We start from the raw sequence: 24,255 nt of genomic DNA on the forward strand, positions 1-24,255 counted from the left end.
GCCCCACCCCTCTTCTGCTCGTTCTCTGAGGCCCTGCCCCCACTTACTCCATCCTCCCTCCCTCTGTCTCTCACTCTCCCCAACCTCACTCACTCGCTCATTTTCATTGGGCTGGCTCGGGGGGTTGGGGTGCGAGAGGGGGCTCCAGGCTGGGGAGTGGAGCCAAGGGGTTCAGAGTATGGGAGGGGACTCCAGGCTGAGGTAGGGGTGTGTGGGAGGGGATACGGGCTCTGGGCTAGAGGTGCAGGTTCCAGGGTGGAGCCAGAAATGAGAGGTTCAGGGTGTGTGAGGTGGCTCTGGGCTGGGGCATGAGGTTGGGGTGGGGGTGGGGACTCCGGCTGGGGATGCAGGCTCTGGGATGGGGCTGGGGATGAGGGATTTGGGGTGCAGGTGGGGGCTCCAGGCTGGGGCAGGAGGGTGCTCTGGGCTGGGGCCAAGGGGTTCAGAGGGTGGGAGGAGGATCAGGGCTGGAGCAGAGTGTTTGGGTGTGGGAGGGGGGTCAGGGGTGCAGGTTCTGGGTGGCGCTTACCTCAGGCAGCTCCCAGAAGCAACAGGATGTTCCACCTCCAGCTCTTACATGGAGGCGCGGCCAGGCACCTCTGCGCGTTGCCTCGTCCGCAGGCACCGCCCCTGCAGCTTCCATTGGCCATGGTTCCCGGCCTGTGTGAGCTGCGGGGCCGCGCAAAGCCATGGTAGGCAGGGAACCTGCCTTAGCCCTGCTGTGCCACTGACCGGACTTTTAACGGCCCAGTCAGCAGTGCTGACTGGAGCCACCAGGGTCCCTTTTTGACTGGGCATTCCAGTTGAAAACCAGATACCTGACAACCCTAGGCCCGAACCAGTAGGGGAGCTGAGAATCAGGCACCATTCAAAATCTGGCTGGAGGACATGGTGTCACCCCCTGATAACTTCTGTCCCAGTGGTTAGAGAACATGGTTGGGATGTGGGAGACTCAGGCTCAATTCCCCCATCAGGCAGAGTAGGAGAAAGGATTTGAACAGGGGTCTGCCCCATCCCAGGTGAGTGCTCTAACCAGTAGGCTGCAAGATAAGCAGCAGTACCTCTTCCTCAGGCTGTTTTATGTGGAGTTAGGCACCTCCCTAGCTCATTCTCACAAGGGGGTCAGACTAGATGATAATCCTGGTCCATTCTGGCCATAAACTCTATTAAAGACGGCTTTGTAACAAATGATCACATTTTTATTGAAACTGTTTAAGACACAGAGTACAAATGAATACAGAGTTAAAAACAGCCCCCAGACGGGTGCCTCACAGTGAAAAAATCCCACAAACATAAAACAGTTTTTTTCCAAATAATTAAAAAAAAAAAAAGACATTTTAAAGATTTAATTTGTTTTTACCTAAAGCCAAAGTATAAAAAACACGCATTCATAAATAAAGATTTTGTTTTTGTTTCTTTTTGTGTTTTTAAAACGGTGGAGGAAAAAAGGTAGTGTTGAAAAACACAGGTAAAGAGTTCTTTGTCTGGTGCCTATGGCATACTAAGACATGCAGAGTGGACATGGCTTGTTCCTAAAGTCGCTGCCCCATGCATCTTTGTCCATGCTTTACAGCAGGTTACCCACACGAATATGCAGTCCAATCCGGTATATTATTTACAACAAGCAATCCGGAATTCTGGACCATTCTAGTCTTATCTACATCTGCTCAACAGCACTCCAGGGCTGCAAGAAGTCCTGTGTTTTTGTTTTTTTCTTCTAAATGAGGTTTTTATCATTTAATATCCTGCACCCCAAGTGGAAAAAAACTTACAAATGCAGGAGTATACCAACAGCGTTTAAATACCTCCTCTTCTGTTTTTTATTTTTAAAATGTACTTTAAAATTTAAAGTTCATAATGTTTCAACTCCTTTGGAGAAATATACTGCTTCTTCAGAGATTCAATGAGATCAGCAGAGTGAGGAGAGTGCTAAAAGACCTGCCCCAACTATTACTTGGGAGATTCCTCAGAAAGGAGACTACCTGAGAAAGTGAAAGAAATGCAGACTCATGTAAGAGCACCAGCTGTGCGTCTCAATGTTCGGCAAAAAACGTGAGTTGGCTTTAGAGGGAACAAAACACAAAGGGTTTGCTGTCTTGTCAGATTCAAGTACTTTCTACTGCACCACCCTGTTCACAGGTCTTTGTGCATTGTTCTAAGAGCTCCCCCAGGAAAAGTAACACAAGCTACATCAAGATGAGAAGAAAAAACTATCGTCATTTTAACCAGGAACGTCCTGATAGGAGGGATGGTGTTTAAGCAAAGAGGACAGAGTGGTAGGCCCAAATTCTTTAACAGGTTTTGCTAAACAATAATTTCCTTTAATACATTACATCTGCACACACACACGTGTGCGTGCACAAATCTATAAGGGGTCCAGGCTCCAAAATTGCCTCCTCCCACAATCCTCTTCACTTGCCAGCCACCAATCATTGTTCAGGATTTCTCCCGCCAGACTATGGAATAACCTATGATGAAGGCGTATGCTGTACGTGCAGGTCAAATGTAAGCATTGCGGCCTGCAGCTACCAACTGCACTATCTTGTTGAGGACTTTATGTTCCCTTTGTTCTCAAAACTGGAATTTTTCGGCACACTTCTTACTGCCAGCAATAGGAAATCATGGGGGAATTACCATATATATCTATATATCAACTGAATCAAGTTCTCTCTCTGCAACACTGTCTCCCTTCACCCCTTCTCACCACCAAACTTGGGATATCACTTTGATTTATAGGTCTTTAGCTTCACAACTCCTCTTAATGCTAAAGCTTAAGCAAATGGTTGAGGTTACATACCTTAGCCTTCCCACACCTTCGAAGAAACAGCTGTTTACATGGGAGCAGGTGGGAAAAAAGGGGCTCAATAAAAAGGCATTAAACAAAACAACTACCCCACCTATTCTTTAATTCACACCTCTAAACTCAGTCCTGGTTCTACTTCCCTGAAGCCCTGCCTCTGCTGCACTATATCGTTCATAGCCCCCTTCAAGGCTTTGATTGGCAGTTCCTGCAGCCAAGCCTACTTCTATTCCTAACACTATTCTCCTGAAAGCTCTGACTCTGCTTTCTAATTATTTTAAAGCTAAACACCCCATAGATTCCCCTCCTGAGCTACTTGCTTGAGCCTGCCCCTACCACCATTCTAACTAGACACTTGCCCCTGTTTGCGGTTTTCCCACCTACACCCATGATCCAGGCAAAGTCCACATCCAGCCTGCACAAAAATCCTATTCATTTTTTTTTTTTAAACTCACTCCTTGTGAATTACTCTGAGGGAGTCCTATCTGACACTACTGTGAATCCGGATAGCTGCTGCTTTTCACCCACGGCAGTCCAAGGTACATATGGACTGGATTACTGTATCTAACAGGAATGGCTTTGGGGCATATTCTATTCATTCCAACCATCTGCTCTGCAGCATTCTTTCCAATCCGGTGTCACCACCTCAAACTTTAAATACAAATAATAATAAAATGGAATCAATTCTACAAGGGAAGGCATATAAAGAACCCTCAAACCACTATTTCCAGTACCAGAAGATGCCTGGGTTGAAGGTACTGCTATTTTACCTGAGTGTCTGTGCCCCAATACCAGCAAGAAACCTCCTGTGGACTGGCACATATGTTTTCACAGTCTGAAAGTGGAGTGAGAACAGCTGGTTGACCCCAGTCAGCCTCACCCAGACTATCCCCATCAGAGAACCAATAGGATTGCCATCTCACCTTCAATTTGTGAGCATCCCTGCCCCCTCCACATAAGGAAACTCCCAGAGATTTCTTCCAATTTCTTCACTTCATTCCTATGCAAACAGCTCCTTTCCACTGGCCATAGATGCTGCCCACAAAATCCAAGTTTACCAAACGATCCAGCACAACACAATGGTGGGAAGGGACTAGCAGCACAGCAATCTGAGGTTTAAACCTTGAAGTACAGTACAGTACAACTCTATTGAACTAGATGTCAGAGAGGACACCTGAAATGTTTGGACAGATAGAGTCAGATGATAGTAGGAACCAATTGAAAGGCTCTGAAAGGGTTTCCTGCACCTCAAGTCGCCAATCCTGTAGCTCAGTGAACTGATGGCCAGCCAGCAAGCAGAGAAATGGCTGCACTGCAAGTCCCCAGCCCTGGACTTCAACAAACAGATGGGCCAGCTGGCCCCAGACCAGCCAGTCATGTAGAGGAAAGGCTGCACTGCAGGTCCCCCAGCCCTGGAGTGCAGTGAAGAAATGGGCCAGCTGGCCCCCGACTAGTCATCCCCGTAGAGAAGAGGCTGCACTGCAGGTCCCCAGTTCCCAAGTGCAGCGAAGAAAAGCCAGCCCCATTCCAGAGAACCACAAGACCAAAATGATGGCCAGCTTGCCCCAAACCAACTACAGAAAAACCTGCTTCAAGTCTTCGACCATGGAGCACATCTTTGGAGGCTGGCCAGCTTTAAAGGGCTTTTGCTGATGCCAGCCAACATTTATATCCAGGGCTAGGCTGGATACTAGAGTTTCACAAGCTGGGACTGTACTGCTCTATGTTTTTTTTAAGAGGAAGACTGAAGGCAGAGAAAGAAAGTGAAATAATCTCCCTGGGTAGCCAACTGCTTTGATATGGATCCACCTACACTGCATCCTAGCTTACTGATATTGACCAATAGCAACACTGGATACTTGTAAGCCATGACAATAAACACATTGCCAGCTTGGAGAAGTCTGATAAGGCAAGAAGGCTATTGCACACAGAATTTCACAGGGGCAAGATTTTCTATTTCTCCATCAAGAGACCCATGAAAGGGTAGGGGAAGGATGGTGATAATTACATCCCACAATATCCAATACTGGCTGCTCAGCACTCCCAGGAGATCATTTTCTGTAGTCCGTTAGAAAAGGTAAATTTATTCTCTGCTCCCCTGGAAGGTTAAGAATATTCTGTTTTCCTTGTAGAGAGAGTGGAACCTACTGACTGTCTTTCCTACCAGGACAATGAAAGCATCAAACTGGGAGGGAGCAGCAGTTGCATGGGTGATCACTCTAATTGAGGGCTTCACTCAAAGAGACGGAGGTCTTGCCTCCCACTTAACTTCTCCCAATAAAATCATTCACCTCCAACCCACCCCCTTCACCACACTTTCATTAGCATCAAGAGATCAGTGTCCAATTCCACTCTCAGAACATGGCTAAAAGGAACTTCACAGCTGACTTTTCATTTTCCTACATTATTTCAACCCTTTTCTTTTTAATGTTTGATGAAACCCCAATCTCAAATATTTGAGCTCAGATAAAATACCAAAGCTCATTTAAAAAGCCACGATGTTCTTGTTACATGATCCCCACAACTTGTTCCAAGGGGTAGCAAATCCTCCCCCGTCAGAGGAGAGTGGAGATAAATTATATCCCAGACGGTCTTTGAAACAAAAGGAAAAGCCAACAGGGTCGTCATCACAACAGCAGGATTACTGCAGGAAACAAGTCAGGGATGGGGAAAGGAAGATCAGCAAGACAGGTTGCAGCAGAGAAGACCAGTTTGGTAATTGCACAGACACTCCAGCCTGCCTCTGCTGTTAGGGGTTACTATAATACAGAGATTGTGTCTCGCTGGGATATGGCAAAGGAGAAAAAATTGTTTGTTTGAAAAGGGAAGGAAATGGCCACCAAATACTCAGGAAAAGGTTAGAGCAAACATCAGAAAAATAAATTAATAAATAGAACGTTTAAAAATCTGCCTTTGGATTCTGATGAAGCCCTGGGAGGGAGTGATTGGCTTCATCCAGGCCCCTTTTGTTAGTCAGCAGTTCAGAGCTTCTTGGGCAAACTGAATTTATTTTTTGTTCTTACAGGAGATGCCAAACATCTGGCTATGGAGAGATTTCCAAGCAACTTCTCTACAGCCTCTTTCCAGGCTGTGTTCACAAACTAGATGCTGAAGAGTATTGGGGAAGGTATTAAAACTGTGGCCAGCACATTGCTAAAAACTAGAATACACCTGTTCTATGGGGCTGAGAAGATCAGTTTAAAAAGTTCTCTCCCTCCATAGATCAGGGTGGCGACAGCACCTGTCTGAGGCTTCCACTGTGGTGGTCTTCCTGGGATTATTTCTAGGGAGCTATCAGTTTTACTCAAAAAGTGTTTTTTCCGACCACCACCCCTTTACAGTTTTTTGTCCATGCGCCGTTCCACAGCTTGTAGTAACAGCTCCGAGTACTGTTCCAGCAAAGCCAGAGTCTGCTCATCCCCAAAACGCCTAGGACTGGACAGGGTGGCACCACTTCCCTCATTCAGCGACCTAATGGCATCTTGTGGCTTCACCAGCACCTTCTTGGCCCTTTGGAGCTCTTCTCCTTCCTTCAGGGAGTCCAGTTCTTTCTTCATCACGGAGAACGTTTCCGTTAGGAGGCCAGCAATTTTATCTTTGTCAGTAGAAGACTCCATATCCATTGATACCTGAGAATTTAAAAAATGCAGTTAGTATTTAAACAAGACAAAAAGAAGGTGTTTTCAACCCTTTAGGGCATTGCAAGCCACAAATGTGTCTAAGCAAAGGGTACAATACACTGCTCTAAGTATAGGGTCTGCCTTAAAGTGGTACTGGAGGGTGCATGTGTGCTCACATACGATATACAGAGGGAGCTGGGCTCTTTATTTGCTAATCCTTTCCCTGGGCGTTAAAGAATTTAAGAGAAAAATCAGAGGATAATAAAACGTAATATTTCAATTGTGCTTTATATTTGAAGCCCTGTATAAATATTAACTAATCCTTTCCATACCCCTGTGAGGGAGTTAATTTTTACCCTCAGGTTACTGAGGGGGACAATCAGGTATAAAGATTAAATGATTTGCCCAAGGCAATATGGCAAGCCATTGGATAAGCCAGAATTAGAATCCAGGAGTTTCTGACTGCCAGGCCCAAACTCAGATGCAGCCCACTAGACCATGCTGCCTCTGTCACTAGAACTCGATCAGAACAATGCCTCAGTCCGTCCTGTGTGTGTGTGTGTGTGTGTGTGTGTGTGTGTACACACACAACTCTTGAGGTCTACCAATGTTTGAGGTCACTCACCATGTGGTAAAGGTGAATGGCCTTGCGCATACTATCCTGGAGCTCAGATACAACATGTTCACACTGCTCAACGCTGATGCGACGTTCTGAAGAGGGAGAATAAACAAAAGAACTAAGCCATGAACATATCCCAATGTCCTAGACCATCCCCGCCCCCGCACATTTGTTAGGAAATCCATCTGTAGAATAACCACTTCTCCAACACAGCTGCTAATACTTATTTTAAAGGTCGTGCTTGTGTTTCACTCAACTTTTAAACGAGAGGCTAGCCAGACTGGCTTGAGCCACGCATTGTGTAGGCAAGAGCTGCACCAGCGTCCCTCATATACCTCTCTGGAGATGGTCCTCAGTTCTAACTTTCCACACTCCCACTTTTCCAGTCTTCAGCCTCCGCTTAGCAGAGACTAACAACTGCCCTGATTTCTGGTCACTCAGTGTGGTTTTGTAACTGTGGATAAGCTGAGACCATCAAAGCCTCTCTCACTTGTGACCCAAGTCAAGGTCTCCAAAGGTAAAAGGCATTACTAACCTCACGTCACACTAAGCAGCCCCCCCTCCTCTATAACTCCATGAACTTCTCTGTACACCATCTTCAGGATGAGACAAGCATCTGATGTGTTATGAAGATGAATTACAATGAAGGTTGTTTTAAACTGTCAAAATGTATTGCGGTTTGGGACCAAGGTAGAGCTGTCAGACAGCACCCATGAGAATGGTAACCGTACTTTTCAACAATACATGATGTTTACCGCCATTACATCAGAATTATTAAAAAAAAAAAAATCAAAAGCACAACTTCACCTATACACTTAATATCCCCTATTAACCCACCAGTCTAACAGCTGAAGGTGGGCAGTCTTTAAACACAACACAAATAGACAGACACACAGGCATAATTGCAGCTATTATCTCCTGCTCTGAAAGGCACTGGACAGTACTATTCAAACTCCTTTAGTTACCTAGAAAATAAAAAGTGGTCATAAGAACATTGTAATTCTGTACTTCTGAACTAGAGATGCCGTCCTGTGAAAGGCTGAAGGGGAACCTAGCCCCAGGCATCAAGATTTAAAAAAAAGAAAAAATACATGAAGAACAGATGAGCCAGTGGCATATGCTGATGCTCCCGGACAGCATCTCAGATCCATGCAATCTTCACCTCCTGAATCACCAATAGTCTAAGCACAGTGGCTTCAATTTTCTTGTCGATGATCCTTACTAAATTAGAAACACAGCAAAACCCTTTCTGTTCAGCACCATTTCTGGATTTCTCCCATGATCTTCAACGTATGCTGTCCTTCTGCTCTGTGAACCACCAGCACAGAGAGGCTGTAAAAATGCCTGGGTGAATGGGCATTTTCAGCTACAGGCTCTCAGAGGTGGAGACAGTACCTCTCAGAAACAGACATAGGTCAGTTAACATGGTAATGACAACAATATTTAGTACTTCTACAACACTTTCTATCTCTAGATCTCACAGTACTTTGCAAAGATAAATATCTTTATCTCCACATTTTATAGATTCTATTTATAGAAGGGAAACTGAGGGACAGAGAAGTCAAGTCGCTTCCCCAATGTTACAGAGTGAGTCACCAGCAGAACAAGGATAAAAACTTCAGGTCTGTAACCCTCATTCTAATTCCCTATCGATTAGCTCAAACAACCCTGCTGTATTAACGTCCTTTTACAAAGTGCTTGCTGTACATTACCGGTACATATAAATTTAAAAAAATGTGGCTGTATGAGCCTTTCATCATTTCCGGTTTACTTTTTTTTTTTTTTTTTTTTTTTTTTTGGGTGGTGGTGGATTTCTAGCTGCAGATCTGTGTCTCCTTTACAGATCTTGGGCTGAAATTTCCTGTTAACTGACCCCAAAAGTCATGTGACCTTTGCTCTGACTCTCAAATCTAGGAAAAAAACAAACACACCAGTGAAAATAGCTGGTCTGTGGCATTATGTTGTAGAATCAGATTCCATAGCTCCAAGTAGGTGCTAGCTCTTGAAAAGCCCAAATACCCTCATGGTTCTGAAACTTAACTACTGTGTAGTATTAAACTGTAAGCTCTTCAGGCCTAGGACCATGTGTCTTGTTGTAGATGTGTGTAGCATGCCTAGTACGACAAGGGGCTTCAATCTAGATCAGGGCATCTAGGCACTACTAAAATACAAAAAAACCCCACATCTAGATAAAAACCTCTCTTCACAAGCTTTCAGTGGACACACTTTTTCTACATTTTTTTGTTTTTGACTGCCAGGGGGTGTGGGTGGGTGGGTGGGTGGGTGAGTGTATGTGTATGAGAGAGAAATGAAGCTTTCCTTTTACAATCCACTGCTTCTATCCGAGAGGTCACAACCCATTGTTTGTAACCTCACAGTTCATCACTGTAGAGAGGAAGCTAGCATTACTGAAGGACCCTGACAAGCAGAAGATAATAAAAGGTGACTTATTTCCCTACACAGCTTGGTTAACAATACTGGGAAAGAAGATGAGTTAAGAGTTTGTCTGACCTTTCAAACAGTCCAATGCCCTATACACTGGCCCCGATGACAAGTTAAAACAGCCAGGAAAGGGTTAAGGACTACTCCACCTGTCACATGACATAGCAATGGATTCAAGGGAGGAATATCCCTTCTTTCTGGAGAATAACAGAGAGGCAAGGGAAAAGTCACTGGGGACTGCAGCCACTGTGGAGCACGGAAATTGCTTTGTTTTGATGTTACCCATGAGTTTTCTATTAAACCAACAGATTGTGCCCTGAGGGGAAGGCTGGAAACAGACTGGGGCATGGCATTAGTTCTTTCTTGGGCTGGGGAGTAACCCTCCAGCTGACACCCTCCCATTTATAAATAATTCAGAAGTTATAGAGTATTAACCCCCCACCTTTTTCTTCAACCCCAAAAGCTAGCAAGCTAAGAATCCTCACCGTGTCTATACGTGTGTATTGCATTCCACCTGCCATTCCCTTTAGGGAAACTTGAACGCTACAAGATCTGCAGAACATTTGGCTGCTATCTGACTAAACATGATGTAAGACACAAGACAGAGAGGAAACAGAAATTCAAGCCAGAGTAAAAGATGTTAGACTGAAATGTCTCACCATTGAGGGGGTGACTTATGGAACGAGACAGGTGCAGACAAGACGAGACAGGCCAGAAGCTGGACGTAAAGAAATGTGATGGAATCGTGAAGCGGTTCACAAAGACAGGAGACAGAAGGGGAAAGAAGATTAGAGATGGGTATCCATGCACACCTGAGTTCTGTGCCGAGGCAACCACTGTTGTGGGAGACCTTGGCCTGATGGGGTCTAGTGGACAAAGTCCAAGTGGGTTGTCTAGCACACAGCCAATGCTGGAGAACCTCTCTCTGCATCTGGGCACTGTGCTTTCAGGAGCCCTTGGGTGCAAGCCTTCTGAAAACTCTTTCAGTTTTGGATTAGTGACCCCTGGTTCATCCTGGCAATCTATCCTCAGTGCTGGATTCTCCACTGGGCTCTGTTTAGCAGGTCCCACAGACACAGCAATTGGGCTCTCCCTCTTGAAGGTCCGTCCCTCAGGAAGAGATGATTTCTTTTTACAGACCCCAGCAGGTGACTGAGGAGACTCCGGTTCGAGTGGGGTTTTTGATTTGGCGGTGGGTGAGAAAGAAGCTAAGGTGGGTCTGTCAGGCAATGGTTTGGGGATGTCAAGGATCAAGTGTGCCCGGTTTGATGATGCCAACTTGCTGTGGAAGGACTTGGGTGATGAGCAGCTTACAACTTGCTGAAGGGATGGCTTCCCTGGGACATTTTCTTTTGTAGGTGGCTTGTTCTTCTCAGTCTCCGCTGGGGGAGTTATCTGTGTCTTCTCAGGCCCCTGTGGACTGGTCCTCTCCTCAGTCAGTGTTTCAACAGAGTCACCAAGGCATAGATTTTCCCCTACAGAGATGCTGCGTGACATCTTGGCCATGAAGCTGGTTGTGGGATTCATGTAGGACTTTGATTTTACAACCTTACTGTCTTTGACCAGCAGGGAGCTGGACCCATCCATCTTCAGCAGGCTTGCAGACAATGGCCTGCAATGATTAGGTTTTGGATCCTTCTCGACCACCACTAGTGTCTGAGGACGCTGCTTGGTAGAGGATATCACTCCTGGACTCTTATCTGCGAAAATTAAACAGACAAAATGTACAAAACTAGATAAAGGCTGCAGTGAACTGTGCAATCAGAAAGAACCACAACTGTGCCAACCTATTAACTTCAGCTCAGCTTCTAGAACAGAGGCATTTAGAACAACTGCAACAGTATTAATGTTGACAGATCTCAAAGATGAGCTCCTGCTCCTCCTTCACTCCCCAGTGGCATTGTTGCTTACCTTAAGAAGAAGACCCTCCCATAAGGTCTAAGACTAGAAGACCTTAGAAACTAGGATTTTTAAGTGAGAAGAAACCAGAGGAAGCAGATGAAAGTCCTCATTTCTCATCTCTCCTCAGCCTACTCATTTACATCGAGCAATGTGGTTTTAACAAAAAATAGTGAATTTAGTGCTGGTGAAAGGGCCACGTTGTTGCCCAGCCAATGTGCCTCAATCCTGAACTCCTCCTGACCAATCCTGACCTACTGCAACCACCTCTGACCAGAGAGGAGTTCTTTGTTCACGGCTCATTCCATCCTTGGCCTCCCTGCTGAGGCTGTCAGAGAGTGCTAGTTATGAGGATGGCGGCCGTATGCTGAGGACTGAGGGCTTGGCCAAGAATGCTGACTCACTTCACAGTGGACACAGAGTATAGCAATTTCAGGATGTCCAGCCTTTGCTACTGCAGCTTGGCCAACCCACAAAGTCATTAGTTCAGCATCTCCAGTTCACTGCCACAGGGCACTTCCCTCCCCCTGACAGAATGCAACAACAATGGCAAACATTGACTTGTTTTGTTTGGTTTTTTTTTGCTTCCAGTATTTCAGAATCAAAATGAAAGTTGAACTCTATCCTCACCAACCCCTCTATTCCTCCCACTCATTTGGAAGGCCAGCTAAGCCAGTGATTCCAGGCCAGAGCCAACCGTTGGTGGGAGCCACCGACTAGTCTGCTGGGTAATTAAGGATATTTTCCTTGGCAGACTAAGAGTTAAGGATCCCAGAGCCTGTAACTCACCTATGATTAATTTACATCTCTACTCAAACTCAGTCCCCCCGCCCCCATTTACTCTTGGAGTTACACTGCAGTCCCATCCACGTCCTTACCGTCGTGAAGGAGGTCATGAACTGACTGGGACTTCCTCATCCCCACATTCCCAGTACCCTCTGGAAAGGGTGCAATAACTCTTCCAGGTCCCACTGCAAGCCTATTAGTCTCCACTGCTGACTTCCGTTTTCTTTGGGTGTAAATGGACCGGTAGGAATTTACACCATCCAGAAGGCTGTCATTCTCCAAGGCAGCATTACGATGGCTGTTCCCATTTTTCAGCAGGTCGACAGAAACCTGCTTTGACTGGGCTGAAACCTCAATGGGCTTTTGATCCAGTATCAGATTTGATGAGGAGCGTGACAAACGCCTACAGAGATAAGGCAGAGATAAGACTCTCAAGGCTGCAATAAATGAATCATAAATAAATAAATAGATGGTGTTGGGTAAAGAAGTACAAAATTATTAAGCCAGCTTCTCAGGGGCAAAGATCTCGACAAATGGAGAGTGACATGTCAAATCAACCTGTACTGTCACCACACTGTTCTATTTTCCCCTAAGGCAGCAGTGGTCTCAAACCATCCTATCCTGGGTGATAGGATGAGCACTAAGAACCGCCAATAGCCCTGGGTCATGTGTTTCATGGAGGGACTTAGCAGGAAGGCAAGCCAGGAGAGAACGAGAGATTCTATCAGGGGAGGAATGAGTCAGATCAGGTCAGGACTGGTCCCTCCCAGCTCAGTTTGTCAACACCAAAACCCCTCTCTCCTTCCACTAGACTGCGCCCCAGAGGATCCCCCAGCACATTTGGCAATTGGTCAGTCCTGGCATAACACACATCAAAGCTGGTCAGTATCTTATGGGCTGCATGTTTGGAAAAATCTTTTGCTCTCCTTAAGTGAAAGGCACTAGAAGTACCATCATTTTCATTTTTCCTCTAAGGCAGGGGAAAGTAGGATTACCCCCAACCCCCTCCCGTGCCCCCACAGTCTCTGCTCCATCTAGCTGGATTGGCAGATGGGCAGATAAAAACTCCATCACATATTCATGAATGTATGCAGCTTACCCTACAGCTGCTTTAAACTGGACTTTTCTGGAAAGCTCCCAGTTTTGCTGTGGCACAACTGCAGCTCTCCTAAAGCTAGTAACAGTAGAAGTGCGAGCATCAACCATGGTGGCAAAATGCCAGTAGATGGTGACTAACCCTGTGATGAGCAGGAGTACACAACCCAGTGGCAAAAACACTAGCAGGCAGACTACACTACCTCTGGAGTGGAACCTGCACTGCCACTAAAGCAATGGCAGGAAGTTTCTCTAAAACCCTTAATGTGGACACAACCTGTGAATGCTAAAGGTGAACCTCGCTCAGTTTAAAATGATGCTCTCAAGTCAATTTGAACCCAAAAAGTTTAGATGTTGTGTTTAATAAAGCTTTTATAAAACCAATCAGTAGACGTGTTTCCATTATTTTTGTTTCATTTTAATTTCAATGGAAACAGTTAATTTTAGAGGAAATAAATTCCCCTGCAGTGTTTATAACCTAGACATTCAATGGAAACCGGAAATGAAGCTGATTAGGAACTGACTAAAACAAAACTGACTAGCACATTTTCATTGTCCAAGCTGAATGAAATGCAGAAAATAAAACAGAGCATAAATGGTGAAAAGCAAATTAGAGAAGAAGCAGTGTCACTTTAGGCCAATGTAGAGCAACTAAGATACAGAATGGACAATCTGATCTGTGACAGTTTGCAGCCAGCCTGCCAGGTCCCCATCCAAAGAGACCACTGTGCCAAGGTATGTCAAACCCAGAAAGCTGCTGGCATGTTTTAGACCAGTGCCCAGGAAGAAATCTGTTCACATTACTAAAAAAAGCAGAGCTGTACCTGAGAGCTGGGGACTGGGAGAGAAAGCGAGAAGAAATGCTGATATTTTCAGTTCTCTCCAGGGTCCTACATGATCCACCTATGGATTCAGGGGGAAATGTGTAAATTATATAACAAGATGCAAACATTAGGACAAATGAAGTTTCTTCAGATGAAGTCTAGCAGGTGCTACTCCATTTCAGAGGAGACGTCAGAACTGCTTGAGGCAATAAGACAACACAGAGAATAATTTTATCTCCTGCTGCCCTTTTCTATTCTACTCAGCACATCAAAATTCCCCAGCCTCAAACTGTATTAAAAGAAAAAAGGGTTTCCCTAAGGATATTCCTCTTCCTTTCACCATAGATTCTTCTTATCCTGTATCTAGGCTTGTGGGAGAAAAATAAATAGCATGCAGGGACGATGCTAGCTACAATCATTCTCATGACTAGCAGGACACTCTGATCCCTGAAACAACTGATACAAACTAAATCTCTTTTTCCAATTTCATGTCCTCATTCTCTCCCTCTGTCCCGCTTCTCATCTGTCTTTTGTGATGTTTGCTATGCAGATATGCACCACTAGAGGGCCCCCCCCATCTTATTATACAGATGGACACACTGACCATTTAATTCATTTACACGGCAAAAATAGAGATGGGACAAACAAGAGAATGTGACTCCCAGATTCCAAGGACAGCGCTTCACCAGGTCAACAAGAACAGTTCACTAACCCAGTGTTTCTCAACCTTTTTGTGCTGGTGACCCCCTTTGGACTTGAAAAAAAAATCGTGACTCTCCACCCCTACTAAGACTTGAAAAGGTAGGGGACTGAAACTGCCAAGCCCCAGCTCTGCCGCCTGGGTCTGACAGCCCGAGCCCAGGACCCCCCTAAACCTGTCCCACGACCCGCCTGGAGGTCACAACCCCCAGGTTGAAAAACATTGCAGTAACTCAAGAAACAAGGATTCCTTTTTATAGCCACATTTCCTTACACACATTCTCATCTGCACATTGTGGGAGTTATCAGACACTCTTTTCTTTAGGCCTTTCTACTTTGCTTCACCCCTACCACCTCCCCACCACACACAGGCAAGGTTCAGCCGTAAAGTGTGAGCCACAGCAAGACAGAACCTTCGGGTCTACTTGGTTTTATAAAGCAGATAGGTCTGGAGCTATCAAAATCTCACCAGGGAGAAAGTTCTTCCACTGGATTTGAAGGTGTACCTTTTTCACCACCATTGACCAGAGTCTCAAAATGCTGCTTGAGGAACTTCTCCTGATCTGGAGTCTTGGGGACCTCTCCCTCCAGCATGCTAGTGCCTGCATCCTCCTCGTCCTCCCCATCCACCTGTTCCTCCAAGTCTGAGACACCATCCACACTGAGGGGCTCTGTGCTCTCAGAATCTGGAAGGATGTGGAAAATAATGTACAGTAACAATAATGTCTGCATCCTGGCCACAACTGAACATCATTCTTAGAAGAAGCTACTCATGAAGGTGGTACATTAAGGACTAAGGTCAGAGCACCAGCAAATCAGCATTACTGCCATTAGGATGCCATTCCCAGATGTACAATATTACACAGGCAGCACAGCCCACAAGGACAACAGCATAGAGTGGTCTGACTGTGCAGGTAGTTAAGGGAGCAGGCAGAAATCCACTTCACTCTTTAACCCCTCTCAAATGTACTCAGGGAAGTGCATATTCAGAAGTACCTGAATCTTTATGGTAATACCAGGGTGAGCTTTAATAGGAAAGTAGCATCATCCCAGCTCCCCAAAAATCACATCACGTCTTTGAGTCCAATTTGCCACCAAGCCTGGCAGTGAACGATCCCAGTAAGCTTCTGCAGTGTTCCATGTGGCGTGAAAATGGGCTCATAACATGTATTCACATCTCACCTTCATTTGGATGATCTGGGCTGGAGAGGCGACTGCTACTGTAATCTACCGAGCAAGCACTGTCAGGACTGTGCTTATCAGGGCATCCGTTGCTGTGGTAACCTCTAACTAGCTTCCCATGGGGCAGAGCTTTTACCTGGAACTCACTACAAGAGAGACAGGAAGAGTACAAACTAGAAGAGATGCTTTGTCCAGTTAAAGATAATAATTTTTAGAGTCCTTACTTGTGTTAGTAACACCTTTGATTATTTAAAAAAAGTTATTAAAAAAATTAAGTTTATTTCTTTTACCATTTATACAGTTTATTTTTGCATTTCATTAGGCTTGGACAGGAAAATCAAACTGGTCTGTTTCACTTTCTGATTATACTCAGTTTCACATTTTGATTCTCAGGCACTAACAGAGCTGCTGTGGTTGGATTTCCAACACTGCAAGAAAATGAATGCACTAGTCCATTTAGGAAAAAAAAAAAAAAAAAAGAAGGGGTATTTTCCATAACATTCCTAGTTACAGATTTTGTAAACTCAGTTTTTTCCACAATTTGAGGCCTAAGCCAGTGTCTTTCCACACTCTTATATCCTGTTTCTCTGAGGGTCTTAGTGTTGTGAAATAAAACAGATTCTGAGGACACCAAGACTGATTTTCCATCAGTGAATACTGCATGGAAGTCAGCATTAGAAGATTTGAATCCTTGCTCTTGTCCCAGCTCCACATCAAAGAGCAAGGCCAATGGTACCCTTTCACCTTATTTGTGAAGATTAGAGTGTTCCATTACATGGAATACTTTGGATTCAGACACAAGTTGAGCCCAGGCTCTAAGATTTGACTTGGAACATGAAAGTCACTATGACAGATATTTACTATAAGATAACTGTAGGGAGATTAGCCCTGACAGCTTGCAAACTGTGTGTGCTTTGTAACATGTCCAATCTGTATCCAACACCACCACAGGCCCTCCCTTTCTAACATGCTGGAACTGCACATGGGCCTGCTCTGTCTAAATATTATTACTATAAAATTAAAAACATAAATAAAGAGAAACTGGGTTGCTGGGGGTGTGGGGGGAGATGAGGGTGGCTAAAAGTTTCAGCTACATAAAGTTGGCATGCACTATTCTATGAGAGCTCACCTAAAACTCACAACTGTTAATCTGTACTGGAATGGGGTAGGGGAATTAGTGGAAGGAGAGGGAGTGTTATTCAGAAAAGGAAATAGGGGGAGTGAAGGTGTAAAGTGGAATGGTCTAAAATAGAAAGGAAGAAGAGAAAATGGAAGACAAAAGGTCTTCTTAGTCTCTCTGATTCCATTTAGCTGATGCAGTCATCGCATGCCTGTTCATTAGCTTTGTCCAGCCTAGTTTTAAAATGTCCCAAACAAGCGGGTTTCCACCACATCCCTAGGATGGCCATTCCACAGCCAAATACATCTCCACCGTCAGGAGGGTTTCCAGCATAAGATTTTCCATTACTTAAATTCAACCCACATAAGGGAGGAAGAAAAAGAGAGGTTCTTCCAAGTTGTCTATTTCAAGGAGAAATTGGAGGAGTTTGCCAACATGCATGGCTTGCTCGCAAGCAGAGATTGTTTTACTGAACCTGAGTTTCAGCTCCCTTTAGAATCGGGAGTGTATTAGTGAAGTCCTTAACTAAATATGTCCAGCATCGAGCTGACAATAAATCACCTCACCCAAGTTACCACAGCTGCAGACAAGGAAAATGATGCAGCAGTGGCTTAGCCATAGACAGAAGAGATTGTTTGGCTTTTTTAACCTGCTACTGTCGGTGGGGTGGATCTCATCTTGTTCAGGGTAGATTACACATTCCTCACTCTCAAAGGGCTCCAGTTCCTGAGTGAAAACCCCCTCTTCACAGGACACAAGCCGAATCATTTGGGGTCGGACGCAAGGCCGGCTGTCCTGAGGAGCTATGGAGTCTCCAACCTGGTGCAGAAATACAGAGACAGTAGAGGTTACTAGTGTATTTCCTTGACGTCAGCAGGGCAGTGTGGGAGTTATATAGTGCCAACTACAGCAAGGGGTGCAATTAGAAAACAGCACTTTTTTCATTGGCCCTGTCCCATCTCCCCTCCCACCACACAAACATACACACCCCCATCTGACAAGATCAACCAGCTATTACACACACTGACCTTGATTCTCCTCTCACTTAGAATCATAGAAGATTAGAGTTGGAAGAGACTTCCGGAGGTCATCTAGTCCAACCCCCTGCTCAAAGCAGGGCCAACCCCAACTAAATCATCCCAGCCAGGGCTTTGTCAAGCCGGGCCTTAAAAACCTCTAAGGATGGAGATTCCACCACCTCCCTAGGTAACCCATTCCAGTGCTTCACCACCCTCCTAGTGAAATAGTTTTCCCTAATATCCAACCTAGACCTCTCCCACTGCAACTTGAGACTATTGCTTCTTGTTCTGTCATCTGCCACCACTGAGAACAGCTGAGCTCCATCCTCTTTGAAACCCCCCTTCAGGTAGTTGAAGGCTGCTATCAAATCCCCCCTCACTCTTCTCTTCTGCAGACTAAATAACCCCAGTTCCCTGAGCCTCTCCTTATAAGTCATGTTCCCCAGCCCCCTAATCATTTTCATTGCCCTCCACTGGTCTCTCTCAAATTTGTCCACATCCTTTCTACAGTGGGGGGCCCAAAACTGGACACAGCACTCCAGATGTGGCCTCACCAGTGCTAAATAGAGGGGAATAATCACTTCCCTCGATCTGCTGGCAATGCTCCTACTACTGCAGCCCAATATGCCGTTAGCCTTCTTGGCAACAAGGGCACACTGCTGACTCATATCCAGCTTCTCGTCCACTGTAATCCCAGGTCTTTTTCTGCAGAACTGCCGCTTAGCCAGTCAGTCCCCAGCCTATAGCCATGCTTGGGATTCTTCCATCCTAAATGCAGGACTCTGCACTTGTCCTTGTTGAACCTCATCAGATTTCTTTTGGCCCAATCCTCCAATTTGTCTAGGTCACTCTGGACCCTATCCCTACCCTCCAGCGTATCTACCTCTCCCCCAGCTTAGTGTGTCCACTTATACCAACATAAAGCAGGAGTAACTCCACTGAAGTTAGGTACCAGCACAGAATGATCCATCTTGAGCTAAGTAGTCCCTGGAGCAAGATAATTCATTGCTTACTAAGACCTATAGTCTTCACAGGCCACAGCACTGTGTTAAAGATAAACTCAATCACAGGCTGCACTAGAACTCTGTGGGCCTCAGACGACATGCAGGTCAGCCATTCCTGAAACTGAGGAACCATGGCTCAATGAGGAGGAGTGTTCTAGACAGAGGTCACCTGGCTACCAGTAATAAAGTGCAGGAAATCAACCAGGCATTTACTGTGTCAGGCTCAATTCCCATTGGCCAGCAGCGGTCAAAGAACTCCAGGAAGACTCCTGTGGAAAGCCTTGGGTTTCCCATTGCCTATATGTTGAATCCACAGCCACTGTTACCTTGTTGACGTGCAGAGAGAGATCAGCATGCTCTTCTCTGTCATCCCCATTGCTGGTCTGGGACAGCGAGTCTCGACTGGGGGATCGAGAGACTGAGAAAGACTCCAGCTGGCGCAAGTCCAGCATGGATTTAACCGTCAACTCTATGTTACTGGTTGGCTGGGACCAACGGCCCCGCTGCCGGGGAATCTTGTTCATTGCAGTCTCTGAACGTTGGATCTCTGCAATCTCTTTCGCCTGGAGGAAGTCAAAAGAAAAAGATAAGAGCATTGGAGGTAAAATTCTGCTTATGGAGAAATAGAAGAGAAAACCTAGGATCAAGTCAAAATAGTTGTCTATGCATCTTCCTAAACCCAAAAACCCTTAGTCATACAGAAAGCTTTTGTTATAAGAGCCTCATAATGTGAAGATGATCCAAGTGCACCCTCATTGTAACAAAATTTAATTAACCAAAGAAACCAATTCAAAAGTTTTCATGTCAAGACAAAGTGGTTCAGTTAAATTTCAACCTCAAGCAACGTATCCTCCTAAAGGCTCATTATTCAGGACTGAAGTGAAGGAGCATGATACCAGGGGTAAAGAATTGCCCCAAAGGGTCCTAAATATATATGGAAGAGTATCCAGCCTGTGTGAGATGTTGAGAAACCCCAAGACTCTCCAATATAGCTACTAGATGTATCTGTGTAAGGCAGTGTGAAAGCCCAGGAGTGCTTGGTCTCATGCTATTAGCACAAACTGAGACACCGAGACTCTGCTGCATTCAATAGTAACAATGGGTAAAGAGGTGATTTTATTATATGGACTAGGATTTCCAGCCAGATCCTTTTAACATTTTAAAAACTCTCTCTCACATCCTGTCCTCCACCGACAATGGGACTGACTGACTAGATGATCCAGTACAGTTAGATCTATTCCAGAGTTAATTTTTATGATGATCATGTTCTACAAAATCATAAGCCTCTGACTGCCAGATGCTGGGACTGGACGACAGGGAATAGATCACTCGATAACTACCCTGTTCTTTGTTCTTTCCCTCTGACCCCCCTGGGATTGGCCACTGTCGGAAGACAGGGTACTGGGCTAGACGGACCATTGGTCTGTCTCAGCATGGCTGTTCTTATCCTCTAGCCACAATCAGTACATGATAGTACTGGACACTTCCTCCCAATTGAATGCTTCCTCACAGAATGGCCACAGCAATGGGATTCCTGCACTGGGGGATTTCTCACTGCAGCATTCCTACCATCAACCAGGATTAGTAGTTTCTGGTCTCCGTAGATACTCTTCCTTATGATGAGAAGAAAAATTTTAAAGAATTAGTGACTCACCCTCCTCATTTCCCAATGGGAGAGGCTTCTTGAGAGGGAAAGGTCTGGATCTGAAAAGAGAAAAAACTGTATCTAGTTGGCATCCTGGCCAGTAAGGCTATTTTATCCCCCTTTCTTTCCTCTAAAGCCTCATGGCTACTGCATTTTCACTTGTGATACCTGTCCCCAGTAATGATAACTCCTAGAAGCAGGTACGGCAGACACCATTAGAAGCCTGGATCTGGTTTCTTCAGGCTTCCACTGACCTCTGTGGCTTTTTACTGAAGGATCAGAAGCCCGAGGAGTCACTAGACTAATAGCCCCCATAGCTCTGATTGAAAACCTCTTTGGCCAACCGGAATCAGTAAGAACCTGTTGAAAATTCTCATTAGGGAAGTCAGAATCAGCCTCTCTCCAGCTCGGCATAGGCAAGTATGGCTGTTCATCCCTCCTCTGCTCCCATCCCCCGAAAATATTATCTTGGTATTTCCCTTCCTGCCTGCACTTGATTACACCTTCGCTATTCCCATGTCTCTTCTCTGCCCCATACAGCCTCACAAGTCTGCCGAGGCTCAAGTCCCCTTCCCTTTTCTCAGTCCATGCCCTTCTCCTTTCCCATTTATACCTGAGTCTCTCTCAGGGTTGCAGCTGGATTGAATTTGGAAAGACTGTAGCCCATTTAACTCGTCTTCATCATTTCCTTCATCTTCACCATCTTTGTCGCTGTCTGATGAAAGCACTGGCACTGGCGATAGGACAGAGGTGGATTCGTGCCTGGGATGAAGGAATCAGAAGGAACATTTGGACAACATTACAGTATATCATAAGAAACCCCCATACGCAACCCGGTACTCCCACTTTACACCCATCATACAGCACAATTAACGAGGTGTATCAATTTTTCCAAACATTTCCCTGATCCTCCTGCAAAACCTGACTTTGAGCCACTGTTCAAAGGTGCAAAGAAATAGACCAGACCAGTGGCAGTCCAGCATGTTCATGTGTTAGGAAGAGTTAGAGAATCTTGACTAGAACTGCATTCACTAGAGTTGAGCAAAGTACAACTGTAGTTTCATCTTCCAATTTAAACCAATATTCAACAGTAATTCTGTAGATAGCCAAATTTAAGGTCAAGATTGTCAGGACCTATTTAAGAGCAAGAAACAATTTCCTTTGTTGGAGCATTCTATGCAACATAAACATCACAAGATGTTCCTTTTGATGGCAGTTTGACATTTGAGAAACAGATGGATATTGTAAGAAAGACCAGTTTGATTCCTGGATGCAAACCTATTATACCCCAGTGACCTCGCGTGCACAGCCCATGCACCATAACATCACCATGCTGTGGTGTCAGCCTTGGGGCACACTGAAGAATGTCAAACATACCTTGGATAGATCTTTAATCAAAATGGATAAGAGAGGCATTTCTGGCATGGATCCCAGAGGCACCCCAAGCATAAATTTCCATCAACAAAGGACTTATGAGCACAAGAGACATTTTACCCACTCAGTCAAATTAGAGCTGAACCAGATCAGCTGAAGTAACAAAGTGCAATTAAATAAATTAAAAGCCTTTGACAAATCAGTCAGCACAGCACCCATGCTGTGACCTTGGGCAAGAGAGCCCAGTGTAACATTAGCAACCTTTACAGAGGGCTGTGGGTGGGTGTCAAGTGCAAGACATTCAGGAGACAAAAATAACTCATCTATCAAATACAGAAACATCTGGCTAGGGACCAAATTCTCCTGCAATTTAAAAATTTCAGGCAGTACTAAAATAGGATCCTCTATACTATGGTGGCACTTTAATTTCTATTTTATACGGAAGTGTAGAGGGATCTTACCCACACCTTTTCAGATGACTTTGAATATTTTAAGAGTAGGGTACAGAATAGAACTGAAAGTTTTCTTAGTAGATTCTTCCAGCAAAATGGTTCAATTGCAGATTGCCCTTCTCTGATTTATCCATCTGCGCCTGTGAGTTTCTGCATCTTTCCTATTGGTCTCCAGTCTGTCCTTCTCAAGGCTTTGTGCCTCTTGTGCCTGAGCAGTGAAATTCTGCCAGGGCTCATGCATTATAACATCTTTTGTGTATGTCCATACTGCAGCTGGGCACCAGTCTCCCAGCCTGGGTAGAGAGAGACTAGCACCACTGGGGCTCAAACTAGTGCACTAAAAAGAGGAATGTGGATGTTCTGGCTCAGGCTGGGAGTCTGGGCTCTGAAGGCTAGTGGGTTGGGTGGGCTTAAGAGTCCAAGCTCCAGCCTGAGCCAGAACATCCACATTGCTAATTTTAGCATGCTAGCCTACGTCCCACCAGCAGGAGTCTGTCCACACGGGTTGGAGACCTGCTCCCAGCTGCAGTGTAGACATATCCCAAGTGGCTATCCCGTATATTTAAAAAATTGTGTATTATGGTATAAACCACAGGAGACAATGCTACCTTTGATGCACTGGTAGGTTTGATGGTGGTTTTTCTGTTTGGTCCATCGAGGGCTTTGTTGGTATTTTTTTGTTTATCAGGTTTTTTTAATAACATTACTAGTCAGATATCTCAAACTTCATTGATTATACGGTGTGTCAAGTCATGGCTACCTTTTGGGAGATTCTTGGGCATACTGGAGCTGGTGGCAGTTGGGAGGGGCTAGTAGATCAACCAGAATGGATGCAATTTACACACAGAAAGGTACACCAAAAGAAGGTCTCCATTTGACAAATATGGACTGACAAAATTAGTAGGGAAAGAAAGGACATATGGGATGTAAACAAAATTTTAGAACCATGAGAGAGGTCAATGCAAACTGCACACAAGCTATCAAACACTATCAGTTTGGTTCTGTCTAATGCAACTTTAAGTCTTGGTCCTACATTATCACAACAAACCTTACTCTCTGGACACCCTTCTCTGTGCCCACCTTTATGTGGCCACATGCGTTCTTCAAATATACTCCCATGCCTGGTTACTGTAGGTAATATTTTCAAAAGCACCCAAGCCTCATTGACTTGAAGTTTAGGTGCTTTTAAAATGAGACATAGGCTCCCAAGTCATTTGGGAGCTTTGGAAAAATTATACCCTGTAATGTCTATTTTACTTGTCCAAACCACACACCGAATCACAACCTTTATTTCCTTCGCCCATTTTGCTCTCCATGCCTTCTTCCATAAACTTGGAACCCTCTTCCTGACCCTCCTCCCACTCTTCTTCCAGCAGCCCTATATGAACCCTGGTCTTTCTCTCTAAGTAACAGTAAAAACAAATCTCAAGATACATGTGTTACTCATTTAAACCACCACATTATTTTATTGTCCTCAACTCTTGTTCTCCTCCCTTGCTCCCCTCATTCAGCATTTACCTTCTCTCAAATTTATCATCTGATCTTGGGTCCTGATCATGTATCAACTCCTTCCCTGGGGGTGGCCCTGTGCCCATTTGAAGTCCCATTGATGTTAATAGGGTGCCCTGCAGGTGCAGAAATCCACCGACTCAGGGCTAGTTACAGGATTGGGGCT

The 24,255-nt window shown here is 45.1% G+C and overlaps 1 protein-coding gene across 5 annotated transcripts in view; it reads right to left on the bottom strand.

Moving 5' to 3' along the window:
• Positions 1 to 1,177: 1,177 nt before the first annotated feature.
• MAPKBP1 (mitogen-activated protein kinase binding protein 1) overlaps positions 1,178 to 24,255 on the bottom strand; it is a 135,614-nt gene continuing 112,536 nt past the window's right edge. For 3 of the 5 annotated variants that reach the window (XM_042849465.2, XM_042849468.2, XM_042849466.2), the window contains 11 exons: positions 21,368 to 21,516; positions 20,764 to 20,813; positions 19,436 to 19,672; positions 17,736 to 17,905; positions 15,967 to 16,112; positions 15,291 to 15,470; positions 14,086 to 14,164; positions 12,259 to 12,569; positions 10,141 to 11,181; positions 7,046 to 7,131; positions 1,178 to 6,429 (listed from right to left, as the gene is read on the bottom strand). In XM_042849465.2, coding sequence (XP_042705399.2) covers positions 6,136 to 6,429; positions 7,046 to 7,131; positions 10,141 to 11,181; positions 12,259 to 12,569; positions 14,086 to 14,164; positions 15,291 to 15,470; positions 15,967 to 16,112; positions 17,736 to 17,905; positions 19,436 to 19,672; positions 20,764 to 20,813; positions 21,368 to 21,516 — 2,743 coding nt within the window. In that variant the 3' untranslated portion in view covers positions 1,178 to 6,135. The remainder of the gene's footprint in view (positions 6,430 to 7,045; positions 7,132 to 10,140; positions 11,182 to 12,258; positions 12,570 to 14,085; positions 14,165 to 15,290; positions 15,471 to 15,966; positions 16,113 to 17,735; positions 17,906 to 19,435; positions 19,673 to 20,763; positions 20,814 to 21,367; positions 21,517 to 24,255) is intronic. The other 2 variants (XM_005284660.5, XM_042849469.2) reach the window with 2 other exon arrangements.

The sequence above is a fragment of the Chrysemys picta genome, chromosome 4 (genome assembly GCF_011386835.1).
Source record: "Chrysemys picta bellii isolate R12L10 chromosome 4, ASM1138683v2, whole genome shotgun sequence".
NCBI classification, from domain to species: domain Eukaryota; kingdom Metazoa; phylum Chordata; order Testudines; family Emydidae; genus Chrysemys; species Chrysemys picta.